The sequence below is a fragment of the Callionymus lyra genome, chromosome 5, assembly GCF_982586985.1.
Source record: "Callionymus lyra chromosome 5, fCalLyr1.hap1.1, whole genome shotgun sequence".
In the NCBI taxonomy this organism is placed as follows: domain Eukaryota; kingdom Metazoa; phylum Chordata; class Actinopteri; order Syngnathiformes; family Callionymidae; genus Callionymus; species Callionymus lyra.
The window spans coordinates 11260119-11274643 of record NC_141822.1 but is presented as its reverse complement, the minus strand read 5'-3'; the positions used below and the strand labels follow the sequence as shown (position 1 = coordinate 11274643).

General features: G+C 48.3%; 1 protein-coding gene across 1 annotated transcript; it reads left to right on the top strand.

The window, feature by feature from the left end:
- The first annotated feature begins 4251 nt into the window (after positions 1–4251).
- Positions 4252–14503, top strand: il7r (interleukin 7 receptor). Its single transcript, XM_087790812.1, has 7 exons — positions 4252–4342; positions 12452–12563; positions 13304–13458; positions 13574–13728; positions 13797–14068; positions 14140–14206; positions 14276–14503. The coding sequence occupies exons 1-7, from the start codon at positions 4261–4263 to the stop codon at positions 14501–14503; spliced, it is 1071 nt and encodes a 356-aa protein (XP_087646938.1). The 5' UTR covers positions 4252–4260.
- Positions 14504–14525: the final 22 nt, after the last annotated feature.

Here is a 14525-nt window from a genome sequence, read left to right as displayed (position 1 = left end):
TGATGAAGAGGAGGAGGTGTCAGTGAGGGAAGTGATGAAGAGGAGGAGGTGTCAGTGAGGGAGGTGATGAAGAGGAGGAGGTGTCAGTGAGGAAGGTGATGAAGAGGAGGAGGTGTCAGTGAGGTAGGTGATGAAGAGGAGGAGGTGTCAGTGAGGGAGGTGATGAAGAGGAGGAGGTGTCAGTGAGGAAGGTGATGAAGAGGAGGTGTCAGTGAGGAAGGTAATGAAGACGAGGAGGTGTCAGTGAGGAAGGTGATGAAGAGGAGGAGGTGTCAGTGAGGGAGGTGATGAAGAGGAGGTGTCAGTGAGGAAGGTGATGAAGAGGAGGTGTCAGTGAGGAAGGTAATGAAGAGGAGGAGGTGTCAGTGAGGGAGGTGATGAAGAGGAGGTGTCAGTGAGGAAGGTGATGAAGAGGAGGAGGTGTCAGTGAGGAAGGTGATGAAGAGGAGGTGTCAGTGAGGAAGGTAATGAAGAGGAGGAGGTGTCAGTGAGGGAAGTGATGAAGAGGAGGAGGTGTCAGTGAGGGAGGTGATGAAGAGGAGGAGGTGTCAGTGAGGAAGGTGATGAAGAGGAGGAGGTGTCAGTGAGGTAGGTGATGAAGAGGAGGAGGTGTCAGTGAGAGAGGTGATGAAGAGGAGGAGGTGTCAGTGAGGAAGGTGATGAAGAGGAGGTGTCAGTGAGGAAGGTAATGAAGAGGAGGAGGTGTCAGTGAGGAAGGTAATGAAGAGGAGGAGGTGTCAGTGAGGAAGGTGATGAAGAGGAGGAGGTGTCAGTGAGGGAGGTGATGAAGAGGAGGTGTTAATGCTCACCTTGTCTTCCAGGTGGAAGACTCACCTGCTGGTCTGATGTCTCCAAGTATCAAAGCAGTTTAACATGTCGTGTGACTGATGAAGATGACGATGATCGAACTTATGAGAGGATTACCATCTGGTGAGACTGTCAAGGACTTTCTCCTGGACAATCAGAATGAGAACAGAGACAAGTGTTAGAATAACAACAGAGTCAGAATCCAGATTTACCACCAGCGAGGAGTGGAGGCGCTTCTTACGGCTCATCCCAAACCACTGATATTCTCTGCTCCTTGCTGCCTTTTTATTCCATAGCTCAGATCATGACACACTTAAATACAGTTTTTTATTTTTGTTGCTGGACTCAGCCGGCTAGAAACGTTTTCAGTATGAGTTAGTGAACACGGTTATAACAGCTTGCATGGCAGATAAGCTTTTTGTGAGCTGCAGTAGTCATGTTTATATGTTTATTGTGATAAGACTAAAAGCAACATGAATTCTTTAACAGAGAACAGCGATGAATGGTCGAGTGACCAGTGATAAATGCTAGTGACCATTGATGAAAACTAGTGACCAGCAATGATTCCTAAAGACAAATGATGAAGACTAGTAACCATTGATGACGACTAGTGACCAGTGATAAATGCTAGTGACCATTGATTAATATTAGTGACCAGTGATGAAGACTAGTGACCAGTGATAAATGCTAGTGACCATTGATTAATATTAGTGACCAGTGATGAAGACTAGTGACCAGTGATAAATGCTAGTGACCATTGATTAATATTAGTGACCAGTGATGAAGACTAGTGACCAGTGATAAATGCTAGTGACCATTGATTAATATTAGTGACCAGTAATGAAGACTAGTGACCATTGATAAAGACTAGTGACCAGTGATAAATGCTAGTGACCATTGATGAAAACTAGTGACCAGCAATGATTTCTAAAGACAAATGATGAAGACTAGTAACCATTGATGACGACTAGTGACCAGTGATAAATGCTAGTGACCATTGATTAATATTAGTGACTAGTGATGAAGACTAGTGACCAGTGATAAATGCTAGTGACCATTGATTAATATTAGTGACCAGTGATGAAGACTAGTGACCAGTGATAAATGCTAGTGACCATTGATTAATATTAGTGACCAGTGATGAAGACTAGTGACCAGTGATAAATGCTAGTGACCATTGATTAATATTAGTGACCAGTAATGAATACTAGTGACCATTGATAAAGACTAGTGACCAGTGTTAAATGCTAGTGACCATTGATTAATATTAGTGACCAGTGATGAAGACTAGTGACCAGTGATAAATGCTAGTGGCCATTGATTAATATTAGTGACCAGTGATGAAGACTAGTGACCATTGATAAAGACTAGTGACCGGTGTTAAATGCAACTGACCATTGATTAATATTAGTGACCGTTGATGAAAACTAGAGACCAGCAATGAATCCTAGAGACAAGTAATGAGGACTAGTAACCATTGATAAATGCTAGTGACCAGTGATAATTACTAGTGACCATTGATTAATATTAGTGACCATTGATGAATATTAGTGACCAGTGATAAGGCCTAGTGACCAGTGGTAAATGCTAGTGACCATTGATGAAGACTAGTGACTAGTGATAATTACTAGTGACCAGTGATAAATGCTAGTGACCATTGATGAAAACTAGAGACCAGCAATGAATCCTAGAGACAAGTAATGAGGACTAGTAACCATTGATAAATGCTAGTGACCAGTGATAATTACTAGTGACCATTGATTAATATTAGTGACCATTGATGAATATTAGTGACCAGTGATAAGGCCTAGTGACCAGTGGTAAATGCTAGTGACCATTGATGAAGACTAGTGACTAGTGATAATTACTAGTGACCAGTGATAAATGCTAGTGACCATTGATTAATATTAGTGACCATTGATGAATATTAGTGACCAGTGATAAGGCCTAGTGACCAGTGGTAAATGCTAGTGACCATTGATGAAGACTAGTGACTAGTGATAATTACTAGTGACCAGTGATGAAAGCTAGTGACCAGCAATTAATCCTAGAGACAAGTGATGAAGAATAGTAACCATTGATAAAGACTGGTAATAATTACTAGTAACCATTGATAAAGAGTAGTGACCATTGGTAAATGCTAGTCACTAGGGATAAACCGATATTTGGCATTTTGAGGCATATCGGCCTTTTTAATAATCCGACGGCCGATAAGAGATCAATTTAAAACTCGGTTATTTTGGCTCTGAAGCAGCAGCGCCTCTGACTCGTCACAACTCGATCTGCAACTTTGCCACATGCCTCTATGATGTTAAATAGAAATATGTTTTTTAAATAAAAAAAAATATTAAAAATAATTGTACCGCATTTTGATCGGTGACGTCACCTGCATAAAAACAAGCGCTTCCTTTCCTCCCTCAACAAGTGATGGCGGCGGAGATAACGAGAGAAGTTGATGGTGTGAAGAGAAATGAAGGCGAAAAGTTGTGTAACACGTTTAAATCCTGAAATTGGTTCGTAAATAGAATTGAGGCGCAGGGGTGTCAAAGTTTGTTACCTTTAACAATCACATAATTCTAATAGTATAAATGAAAATATATTGATGTGTACGACACTTTTATATGACAGAGTAACAAGAGCAACTCTGCAAACATGTAAGTCCTTTATATTTGTACAGCGTGTGCAGTAAAAGTCACTAATAAATATATTTTTCCCCTCACTTTTAGCACGTTTTTGCATTGCATTTTGACCAGAATCGCTCAGCCCTAGCTTTAAGCCATTTAAACACATTCAAGTGTTTGTATTACTCAAAAAATTGATGCCAATAGATTCACTTTTACTGCAAATATCGGCGCTCAATATCGGTTATCGGCCTCCTTGACTACTAGTAATCGGTATCGGCCCTGAAAAAACACATCGGTCTATCTCTACTAGCGACCATTGATGAAGACTTGTGACCAGTCATAAATACTAGTGCCCAGTGATAATTACTAGTGATCAGTGATGAAGACTAGTGACCAGCAATGATTCCTACAGGTACGACATGTGCGCCCCTACACACCCTCCAACCTCAGTCTGGAGACGCTGCACTTCCTGTTCAGAGTCTGACTTCCTGTCTGGGCGGCTGATTGACTTCTCAGAAGCAGACGAGGCAGAATGATTAATCAAGTGATCAAGACAAGCATCTGTCTCCATGACGATATATCACTGTTTTCATAAAGTTTTACAGTTTAATAAAATCTCTCACAAAACACGTGTCGCACACTCACACACTCATGTCATACACACACATGTGTGTGTTTACAGATTCACACATACACAAGTGACACAGGAGGTAAAGTCTATGAAGGTGGTTTTAAGGAGCCTTGAAGTTTTCTCACCCCCTCAGAGTCGAAGCTCCTCCCACTTCCTCTGTAGATAAGCAAGATGTTCCCGGAGAAGAGCAGTCAGACGATGAAGAGCGGTCAGACGATGCAGATGTTCCTCTTCCTCCTGCTGGTGGCGGGAGGTCACGGTCAGAGCGGCGATGATGAAGGTAAAGTTTGTGTGACACTGAACATGATTTGTGCTGTAAGTCAACGGAAAGAATCAAGTCTGTGAGGGGAGGGTTAGGGAGGTGAGGAGGAGGAGGTGGTGAAGGAGGTGAGTAAGAGGAGCAGTTGACAGTGATTAAGATTGATGGAAAAGGGTGTAAGTGAGGAGGTGATGAAGAGGAGGTGTCAGTGACGAAGATTGATAAAGGAGGGGTGTCAGTGAGGGAGGTGATGAAGAGGAGGTGTCAGTGACGAAGATTGATAAAGGAGGGGTGTCAGTGAGGGAGGTGATGAAGAGGAGGTGTCAGTGAGGGAGGTGATGAAGAGGAGGTGTCAGTGAGGGAGGTGATGAAGAGGAGGTGTCAGTGAGGGAGGTGATGAAGAGGAGAAGGTGTCGGTGAGGAAGATTGATGAAGAGGAGGTTTCACTGAGGGAGGTGATGAAGAGGAGGAGGTGTCAGTGAGGGAGGTGATGAAGAGGAGGAGGTGTCGGTAAGGAAGATTGATAAAGGAGGAGGTGTCAGTGAGGAAGATGATGAAGAGGAGGAGATGTCGGTGAGGAAGATTGATGAAGAGGAGGTTTCACTGAGGGAGGTGATGAAGAGGAGGAGGTTTCACTGAGGGAGGTGATGAAGAGGAGGAGGTGTCAGTGAGGGAGGTGATGAGGAGGAGGAGGTGTCGGTGAGGAAGATTGATGAAGAGGAGGTTTCACTGAGGGAGGTGATGAAGAGGAGGTGTCAGTGAGGGAGGTGATGAAGAGGAGGTGTCAGTGAGGAAGGTGATGAAGAGGAGGTGTCAGTGAGGGAGGTGATGAAGAGGAGGTGTCAGTGAGGGAGGTGATGAAGAGGAGGTGTCAGTGAGGGAGGTGATGAAGAGGAGGTGTCAGTGAGGGAGGTGATGAAGAGGAGGAGGTGTCGGTGAGGAAGATTGATGAAGAGGAGGTTTCACTGAGGGAGGTGATGAAGAGGAGGAGGTGTCAGTGAGGGAGGTGATGAAGAGGAGGAGGTGTCGGTAAGGAAGATTGATAAAGGAGGAGGTGTCAGTGAGGAAGATGATGAAGAGGAGGAGATGTCAGTGAGGAAGATTGATGAAGAGGAGGTTTCACTGAGGGAGGTGATGAAGAGGAGGAGGTTTCACTGAGGGAGGTGATGAAGAGGAGGAGGTGTCAGTGAGGGAGGTGATGAGGAGGAGGAGGTGTCGGTGAGGAAGATTGATGAAGAGGAGGTTTCACTGAGGGAGGTGATGAAGAGGAGGTGTCAGTGAGGGAGGTGATGAAGAGGAGGTGTCAGTGAGGAAGGTGATGAAGAGGAGGTGTCAGTGAGGGAGGTGATGAAGAGGAGGTGTCAGTGAGGGAGGTGAGTAAGAGGGGCAGTTGACAGTGATTAAGATTGATGGAAAAGGGTGTAAGTGAGGAGGTGATGAAGAGGAGGTGTCAGTGACGAAGATTGATAAAGGAGGGGTGTCAGTGAGGGAGGTGATGAAGAGGAGGTGTCAGTGAGGGAGGTGATGAAGAGGAGGTGTCAGTGAGGGAGGTGATGAAGAGGAGGTGTCAGTGAGGGAGGTGATGAAGAGGAGAAGGTGTCGGTAAGGAAGATTGATAAAGGAGGAGGTGTCAGTGAGGAAGATGATGAAGAGGAGGAGATGTCGGTGAGGAAGATTGATGAAGAGGAGGTTTCACTGAGGGAGGTGATGAAGAGGAGGAGGTGTCAGTGAGGGAGGTGATGAGGAGGAGGAGGTGTCGGTGAGGAAGATTGATGAAGAGTAGGTTTCAGTGAGGGAGGTGATGAAGAGGAGGTGTCAGTGAGGGAGGTGATGAAGAGGAGGTGTCAGTGAGGGAGGTGATGAAGAGGAGGAGGTGTCGGTGAGGAAGATTGATGAAGAGGAGGTTTCACTGAGGGAGGTGATGAAGAGGAGGAGGTTTCACTGAGGGAGGTGATGAAGAGGAGGAGGTGTCAGTGAGGGAGGTGATGAGGAGGAGGAGGTGTCGGTGAGGAAGATTGATGAAGAGGAGGTTTCACTGAGGGAGGTGATGAAGAGGAGGTGTCAGTGAGGGAGGTGATGAAGAGGAGGTGTCAGTGAGGGAGGTGATGAAGAGGAGGTGTCAGTGAGGGAGGTGATGAAGAGGAGGTGTCAGTGAGGGAGGTGATGAAGAGGAGGTGTCAGTGAGGGAGGTGATGAAGAGGAGGAGGTGTCGGTGAGGAAGATTGATGAAGAGGAGGTTTCACTGAGGGAGGTGATGAAGAGGAGGAGATGTCACTGAGGGAGGTGATGAAGAGGAGGAGGTGTCAGTGAGGGAGGTGATGAGGAGGAGGAGGTGTCGGTGAGGAAGATTGATGAAGAGTAGGTTTCAGTGAGGGAGGTGATGAAGAGGAGGTGTCAGTGAGGGAGGTGATGAAGAGGAGGTGTCAGTGAGGGAGGTGATGAAGAGGAGGAGGTGTCGGTGAGGAAGATTGATGAAGAGGAGGTTTCACTGAGGGAGGTGATGAAGAGGAGGAGGTGTCAGTGAGGGAGGTGATGAAGAGGAGGAGGTGTCGGTAAGGAAGATTGATAAAGGAGGAGGTGTCAGTGAGGAAGATGATGAAGAGGAGGAGATGTCGGTGAGGAAGATTGATGAAGAGGAGGTTTCACTGAGGGAGGTGATGAAGAGGAGGAGGTTTCACTGAGGGAGGTGATGAAGAGGAGGAGGTGTCAGTGAGGGAGGTGATGAGGAGGAGGAGGTGTCGGTGAGGAAGATTGATGAAGAGGAGGTTTCACTGAGGGAGGTGATGAAGAGGAGGTGTCAGTGAGGGAGGTGATGAAGAGGAGGTGTCAGTGAGGGAGGTGATGAAGAGGAGGTGTCAGTGAGGGAGGTGATGAAGAGGAGGTGTCAGTGAGGGAGGTGATGAAGAGGAGGAGGTGTCGGTGAGGAAGATTGATGAAGAGGAGGTTTCACTGAGGGAGGTGATGAAGAGGAGGAGATGTCAGTGAGGAAGGTGATGAAGAGGAGGTGTCAGTGAGGGAGGTGATGAAGAGGAGGTGTCAGTGAGGGAGGTGATGAAGAGGAGGTGTCAGTGAGGGAGGTGATGAAGAGGAGGTGTCAGTGAGGGAGGTGATGAAGAGGAGGAGGTGTCGGTGAGGAAGATTGATGAAGAGGAGGTTTCACTGAGGGAGGTGATGAAGAGGAGGAGGTGTCAGTGAGGGAGGTGATGAAGAGGAGGAGGTGACGGTAAGGAAGATTGATAAAGGAGGAGGTGTCAGTGAGGAAGATGATGAAGAGGAGGAGATGTCAGTGAGGAAGATTGATGAAGAGGAGGTTTCACTGAGGGAGGTGATGAAGAGGAGGAGGTTTCACTGAGGGAGGTGATGAAGAGGAGGAGGTGTCAGTGAGGGAGGTGATGAGGAGGAGGAGGTGTCATGAGGAAGATTGATGAAGAGGAGGTTTCACTGAGGGAGGTGATGAAGAGGAGGTGTCAGTGAGGGAGGTGATGAAGAGGAGGTTTCACTGAGGGAGGTGATGAAGAGGAGGAGGTGTCAGTGAGGGAGGTGATGAAGAGGAGGAGGTGTCGGTAAGGAAGATTGATAAAGGAGGAGGTGTCAGTAAGGAAGATGATGAAGAGGAGGAGATGTCAGTGAGGAAGATTGATGAAGAGGAGGTTTCACTGAGGGAGGTGATGAAGAGGAGGAGGTTTCACTGAGGGAGGTGATGAAGAGGAGGAGGTGTCAGTGAGGGAGGTGATGAGGAGGAGGAGGTGTCGGTGAGGAAGATTGATGAAGAGGAGGTTTCACTGAGGGAGGTGATGAAGAGGAGGTGTCAGTGAGGGAGGTGATGAAGAGGAGGTGTCAGTGAGGAAGGTGATGAAGAGGAGGTGTCAGTGAGGGAGGTGATGAAGAGGAGGTGTCAGTAAGGGAGGTGAGTAAGAGGAGCAGTTGACAGTGATTAAGATTGATGGAAAAGGGTGTAAGTGAGGAGGTGATGAAGAGGAGGTGTCAGTGACGAAGATTGATAAAGGAGGGGTGTCAGTGAGGGAGGTGATGAAGAGGAGGTGTCAGTGAGGGAGGTGATGAAGAGGAGGTGTCAGTGAGGGAGGTGATGAAGAGGAGGTGTCAGTGAGGGAGGTGATGAAGAGGAGGTGTCAGTGAGGGAGGTGATGAAGAGGAGGTGTCAGTGAGGGAGGTGATGAAGAGGAGAAGGTGTCGGTGAGGAAGATTGATGAAGAGGAGGTTTCACTGAGGGAGGTGATGAAGAGGAGGAGGTGTCAGTGAGGGAGGTGATGAAGAGGAGGAGGTGTCGGTAAGGAAGATTGATAAAGGAGGAGGTGTCAGTGAGGAAGATGATGAAGAGGAGGAGATGTCGGTGAGGAAGATTGATGAAGAGGAGGTTTCACTGAGGGAGGTGATGAAGAGGAGGAGGTGTCAGTGAGGGAGGTGATGAAGAGGAGGAGGTGTCGGTAAGGAAGATTGATAAAGGAGGAGGTGTCAGTGAGGAAGATGATGAAGAGGAGGAGATGTCGGTGAGGAAGATTGATGAAGAGGAGGTTTCACTGAGGGAGGTGATGAAGAGGAGGAGGTTTCACTGAGGGAGGTGATGAAGAGGAGGAGGTGTCAGTGAGGGAGGTGATGAGGAGGAGGAGGTGTCGGTGAGGAAGATTGATGAAGAGGAGGTTTCACTGAGGGAGGTGATGAAGAGGAGGTGTCAGTGAGGGAGGTGATGAAGAGGAGGTGTCAGTGAGGGAGGTGATGAAGAGGAGGTGTCAGTGAGGGAGGTGATGAAGAGGAGGTGTCAGTGAGGGAGGTGATGAAGAGGAGGTGTCAGTGAGGGAGGTGATGAAGAGGAGGAGGTGTCGGTGAGGAAGATTGATGAAGAGGAGGTTTCACTGAGGGAGGTGATGAAGAGGAGGAGATGTCAGTGAGGAAGGTGATGAAGAGGAGGTGTCAGTGAGGGAGGTGATGAAGAGGAGGTGTCAGTGAGGGAGGTGATGAAGAGGAGGTGTCAGTGAGGGAGGTGATGAAGAGGAGGTGTCAGTGAGGGAGGTGATGAAGAGGAGGAGGTGTCGGTGAGGAAGATTGATGAAGAGGAGGTTTCACTGAGGGAGGTGATGAAGAGGAGGAGGTGTCAGTGAGGGAGGTGATGAAGAGGAGGAGGTGACGGTAAGGAAGATTGATTAAGGAGGAGGTGTCAGTGAGGAAGATGATGAAGAGGAGGAGATGTCAGTGAGGAAGATTGATGAAGAGGAGGTTTCACTGAGGGAGGTGATGAAGAGGAGGAGGTTTCACTGAGGGAGGTGATGAAGAGGAGGAGGTGTCAGTGAGGGAGGTGATGAGGAGGAGGAGGTGTCGTGAGGAAGATTGATGAAGAGGAGGTTTCACTGAGGGAGGTGATGAAGAGGAGGTGTCAGTGAGGGAGGTGATGAAGAGGAGGTTTCACTGAGGGAGGTGATGAAGAGGAGGAGGTGTCAGTGAGGGAGGTGATGAAGAGGAGGAGGTGTCGGTAAGGAAGATTGATAAAGGAGGAGGTGTCAGTGAGGAAGATGATGAAGAGGAGGAGATGTCAGTGAGGAAGATTGATGAAGAGGAGATTTCACTGAGGGAGGTGATGAAGAGGAGGAGGTTTCACTGAGGGAGGTGATGAAGAGGAGGAGGTGTCAGTGAGGGAGGTGATGAGGAGGAGGAGGTGTCGGTGAGGAAGATTGATGAAGAGGAGGTTTCACTGAGGAAGGTGATGAAGAGGAGGTGTCAGTGAGGGAGGTGATGAAGAGGAGGTGTCAGTAAGGGAGGTGAGTAAGAGGAGCAGTTGACAGTGATTAAGATTGATGGAAAAGGGTGTAAGTGAGGAGGTGATGAAGAGGAGGTGTCAGTGACGAAGATTGATAAAGGAGGGGTGTCAGTGAGGGAGGTGATGAAGAGGAGGTGTCAGTGAGGGAGGTGATGAAGAGGAGGTGTCAGTGAGGGAGGTGATGAAGAGGAGGTGTCAGTGAGGGAGGTGATGAAGAGGAGGTGTCAGTGAGGGAGGTGATGAAGAGGAGAAGGTGTCGGTGAGGAAGATTGATGAAGAGGAGGTTTCACTGAGGGAGGTGATGAAGAGGAGGAGGTGTCAGTGAGGGAGGTGATGAAGAGGAGGAGGTGTCGGTAAGGAAGATTGATAAAGGAGGAGGTGTCAGTGAGGAAGATGATGAAGAGGAGGAGATGTCGGTGAGGAAGATTGATGAAGAGGAGGTTTCACTGAGGGAGGTGATGAAGAGGAGGAGGTTTCACTGAGGGAGGTGATGAAGAGGAGGAGGTGTCAGTGAGGGAGGTGATGAGGAGGAGGAGGTGTCGGTGAGGAAGATTGATGAAGAGGAGGTTTCACTGAGGGAGGTGATGAAGAGGATGTGTCAGTGAGGGAGGTGATGAAGAGGAGGTGTCAGTGAGGAAGGTGATGAAGAGGAGGTGTCAGTGAGGGAGGTGATGAAGAGGAGGTGTCAGTGAGGGAGGTGATGAAGAGGAGGTGTCAGTGAGGGAGGTGATGAAGAGGAGGTGTCAGTGAGGGAGGTGATGAAGAGGAGGAGGTGTCGGTGAGGAAGATTGATGAAGAGGAGGTTTCACTGAGGGAGGTGATGAAGAGGAGGAGGTGTCAGTGAGGGAGGTGATGAAGAGGAGGAGGTGTCGGTAAGGAAGATTGATAAAGGAGGAGGTGTCAGTGAGGAAGATGATGAAGAGGAGGAGATGTCGGTGAGGAAGATTGATGAAGAGGAGGTTTCACTGAGGGAGGTGATGAAGAGGAGGAGGTTTCACTGAGGGAGGTGATGAAGAGGAGGAGGTGTCAGTGAGGGAGGTGATGAGGAGGAGGAGGTGTCGGTGAGGAAGATTGATGAAGAGGAGGTTTCACTGAGGGAGGTGATGAAGAGGAGGTGTCAGTGAGGGAGGTGATGAAGAGGAGGTGTCAGTGAGGAAGGTGATGAAGAGGAGGTGTCAGTGAGGGAGGTGATGAAGAGGAGGTGTCAGTGAGGGAGGTGATGAAGAGGAGGTGTCAGTGAGGGAGGTGATGAAGAGGAGGTGTCAGTGAGGGAGGTGATGAAGAGGAGGTGTCAGTGAGGGAGGTGATGAAGAGGAGGAGGTGTCGGTGAGGAAGATTGATGAAGAGGAGGTTTCACTGAGGGAGGTGATGAAGAGGAGGAGATGTCAGTGAGGAAGGTGATGAAGAGGAGGTGTCAGTGAGGGAGGTGATGAAGAGGAGGTGTCAGTGAGGGAGGTGATGAAGAGGAGGTGTCAGTGAGGGAGGTGATGAAGAGGAGGAGGTGTCGGTGAGGAAGATTGATGAAGAGGAGGTTTCACTGAGGGAGGTGATGAAGAGGAGAAGGTGTCAGTGAGGGAGGTGATGAAGAGGAGGAGGTGACGGTAAGGAAGATTGATAAAGGAGGAGGTGTCAGTGAGGAAGATGATGAAGAGGAGGAGATGTCAGTGAGGAAGATTGATGAAGAGGAGGTTTCACTGAGGGAGGTGATGAAGAGGAGGAGGTTTCACTGAGGGAGGTGATGAAGAGGAGGAGGTGTCAGTGAGGGAGGTGATGAGGAGGAGGAGGTGTCGTGAGGAAGATTGATGAAGAGGAGGTTTCACTGAGGGAGGTGATGGAGAGGAGGTGTCAGTGAGGGAGGTGATGAAGAGGAGGTGTCAGTGAGGAAGGTGATGAAGAGGAGGTGTCAGTGAGGGTGGTGATGAAGAGGAAGTGTCAGTGAGGGAGGTGATGAAGAGGAGGTGTCAGTGAAAAAGATTGATGAAGAGGAGGTGTCAGTGAGGAAGGTGAGGAAGAGGAGGTGTCAGTGAGGGAGGTGATGAAGAGGAGGAGGTGTCAGTGAGGGAGGTGATGAAGAGGAGGAGGTGTCAGTGAGGGAGGTGATGAAGAGGAGGAGGTGTCAGTGAGGAAGGTGATGAAGAGGAGGAGGTGTCAGTGAGGAATGTGATGAAGAGGAGGAGGTGTCAGTGAGGAAGGTGATGAAGAGGAGGAGGTGTCAGTGAGGAAGGTTATGAAGAGGAGGAGGTGTCAGTGAGGAAGGTGATGAAGAGGAGGAGGTGTCAGTGAGGAAGGTGATGAAGAGGAGGAGGTGTCAGTGAGGGAGGTGATGAAGAGGAGGTGTTAATGCTCACCTTGTCTTCCAGGTGGAAGACTCACCTGCTGGTCTGATATCTCCAAGTATCAAAGAAACAGTTTAACATGTCGTGTGACTGATGAAGATGAAGATGATGGAACTATTGACAGGATTACCATCTGGTGAGACCAGCGATGAATACTAGTGACCAGTGATTAGTACTGGTGACCATTGATAATGACTCGTAATGATTGATACATGCTAGGGACCAATGATTAATGTTAGTGACCAGTGATAATTACTAGTGACCATTGATAAAGACTAGTGACCACTGTTAAATGCTAATGACCATTGATGAAGGCTAGTGACTAGTAAGGTAAGGTAAGGTAAGGTACAACTTTATTGATCCCTCAGGAGGTCTCCTTCGGGAAATTGTTTAGTGATGAAGACTATTGACCAGTGATAAATGCTAGCGACCAGTGATAATTACTAGTGATCAGTGATGAAGATTAGTGACCAGCAGTGATTCCTACAGACAAGTGATGAAGACTAGTAACCATTGATGACTAATACTGACCAGAGATAAACGCTAGTGACCATTGAGGAAGACTAGTGACTAGTGTTAATTGCTAATGGCCATTGATGACGGCTAGTGACTAGTGATGAAGACTAGTGACCAGTGATAAATGTTACTGACCAGTGATAATTACTAGTGATCATTGATGAAGACTAGTGACCAGCAGTGGTTCCTACAGACAAGTGATGAAGACTAGTAACCATTGATGACTACTAGTGATCAGAGATAAATGCTAGTGACCATTGATGAATATTAGTGACCAGTGATGAATATTAGTGACCAATGACTAGGATAGTGATAAGTGTTGAAGGACCAGTGATGACAAACTAATGTGTAACATGACAGTTTCAGAGACATATATCGGGGGGGTGTCAAGTGTCTTTCTGAGCGAAATGCTACACTGACTCACTCGGATCTGCACCCACTCGGCAACTTCAGTGTGACCGTTCACCTGAAGAACGGCGACTCCATCAGGACGACCGTGGAACTAACTACGATCGGTAACTATCTAACATGCTCCTGCAGGTAACATGATGATGTGACACCACCTGTTGCTAATGTAGCATGCTGCTAGCATGCATCGAGCTAACACAGCCACACCTTGACTGTTTCCAGTTAAACCCAGAAGACCAGAGGTGTGGAATGTCACCCAGAACCAGGAACACAACCAGGTCCTCATCTACATCAGGACACCTTATCTGGCCGACGACTACCTGAAGGTGCAGAACCAGCTCTTTCAGGTCCATTTGTGGACGGCCCGGAACAAGATGGTACTGTCTCTAAGAGGTTTTCCAAGGTTCTGAAATGGACCTCCGCTGACCCGGCCTGTCCCTTATAGATCCAGAATGTCTCTTCTTCAGACTACCTGGCTCTGGAGCTGGAGCACTTGCAGGGTGAGGCTGAGTACCAAGTGCGGGTACGCTCAATCCCTCAGATAAACCTACACGGAATCTGGAGCGACTGGAGCAACACCTACAGCTTCTCCACCCTGGCACGTCAAGACCCAAGTCGAGGGCCACCGGACTCTGGCCCTGGTGCCTGGTGGTCTGCACTGGTGGTCTTGAGTTTCACTCCAGTCCTTGCTGCTTTTCTCTTCTTCTGGAAACAAAAGTAAAACTTCCTATGACAGGTCTTCTGACCACCAAGTCTTTCTGCTCACCCAAGTCTTTTGCGTCCCTCAGGATCTTTAGGTACTTGTGGCCCCAGATTCCCAAACCCCCCCTGGTGGAAATCTGCACCTCAACACGGGTGAAGAATATAAACATGACTAGGTTTGAGTGCACCTTTACCAACTGGATCTTTGGTTCTGGTCCACAGGGCCTGCTGCTCCACTTCACCCCAGAGAACTTCAGCCCGCTGACCCTGGAGAAGCACCGCAGCGCCACCACCAGCTCAACTTCAGGAAGTTGGAACAAAAAACAGCTGATCGACCAGAGTTCTGGGCATGGGAACTCCCTGATATTTGTTGTCAAAACCGCTGAGGGGTCAGGAACCAGCTGCAAGGAGGACGCCTACGTCACCATGTCTGGCTTTTATCAAGTCTAGGACGAGGAAATCTTACATCTTA

Bases quoted from the DNA above. Each gene is read 5' to 3' on its own strand.
- il7r (XM_087790812.1), top strand. From the start codon at position 4,261: ATGAAGAGCGGTCAGACGATGCAGATGTTCCTCTTCCTCCTGCTGGTG. The intron at 13,459-13,573 runs GTAACTATCTAA...GACTGTTTCCAG, and splicing joins CGTGGAACTAACTACGATCG to TTAAACCCAGAAGACCAGAG. The intron at 13,729-13,796 runs GTACTGTCTCTA...TGTCCCTTATAG, and splicing joins GGACGGCCCGGAACAAGATG to ATCCAGAATGTCTCTTCTTC.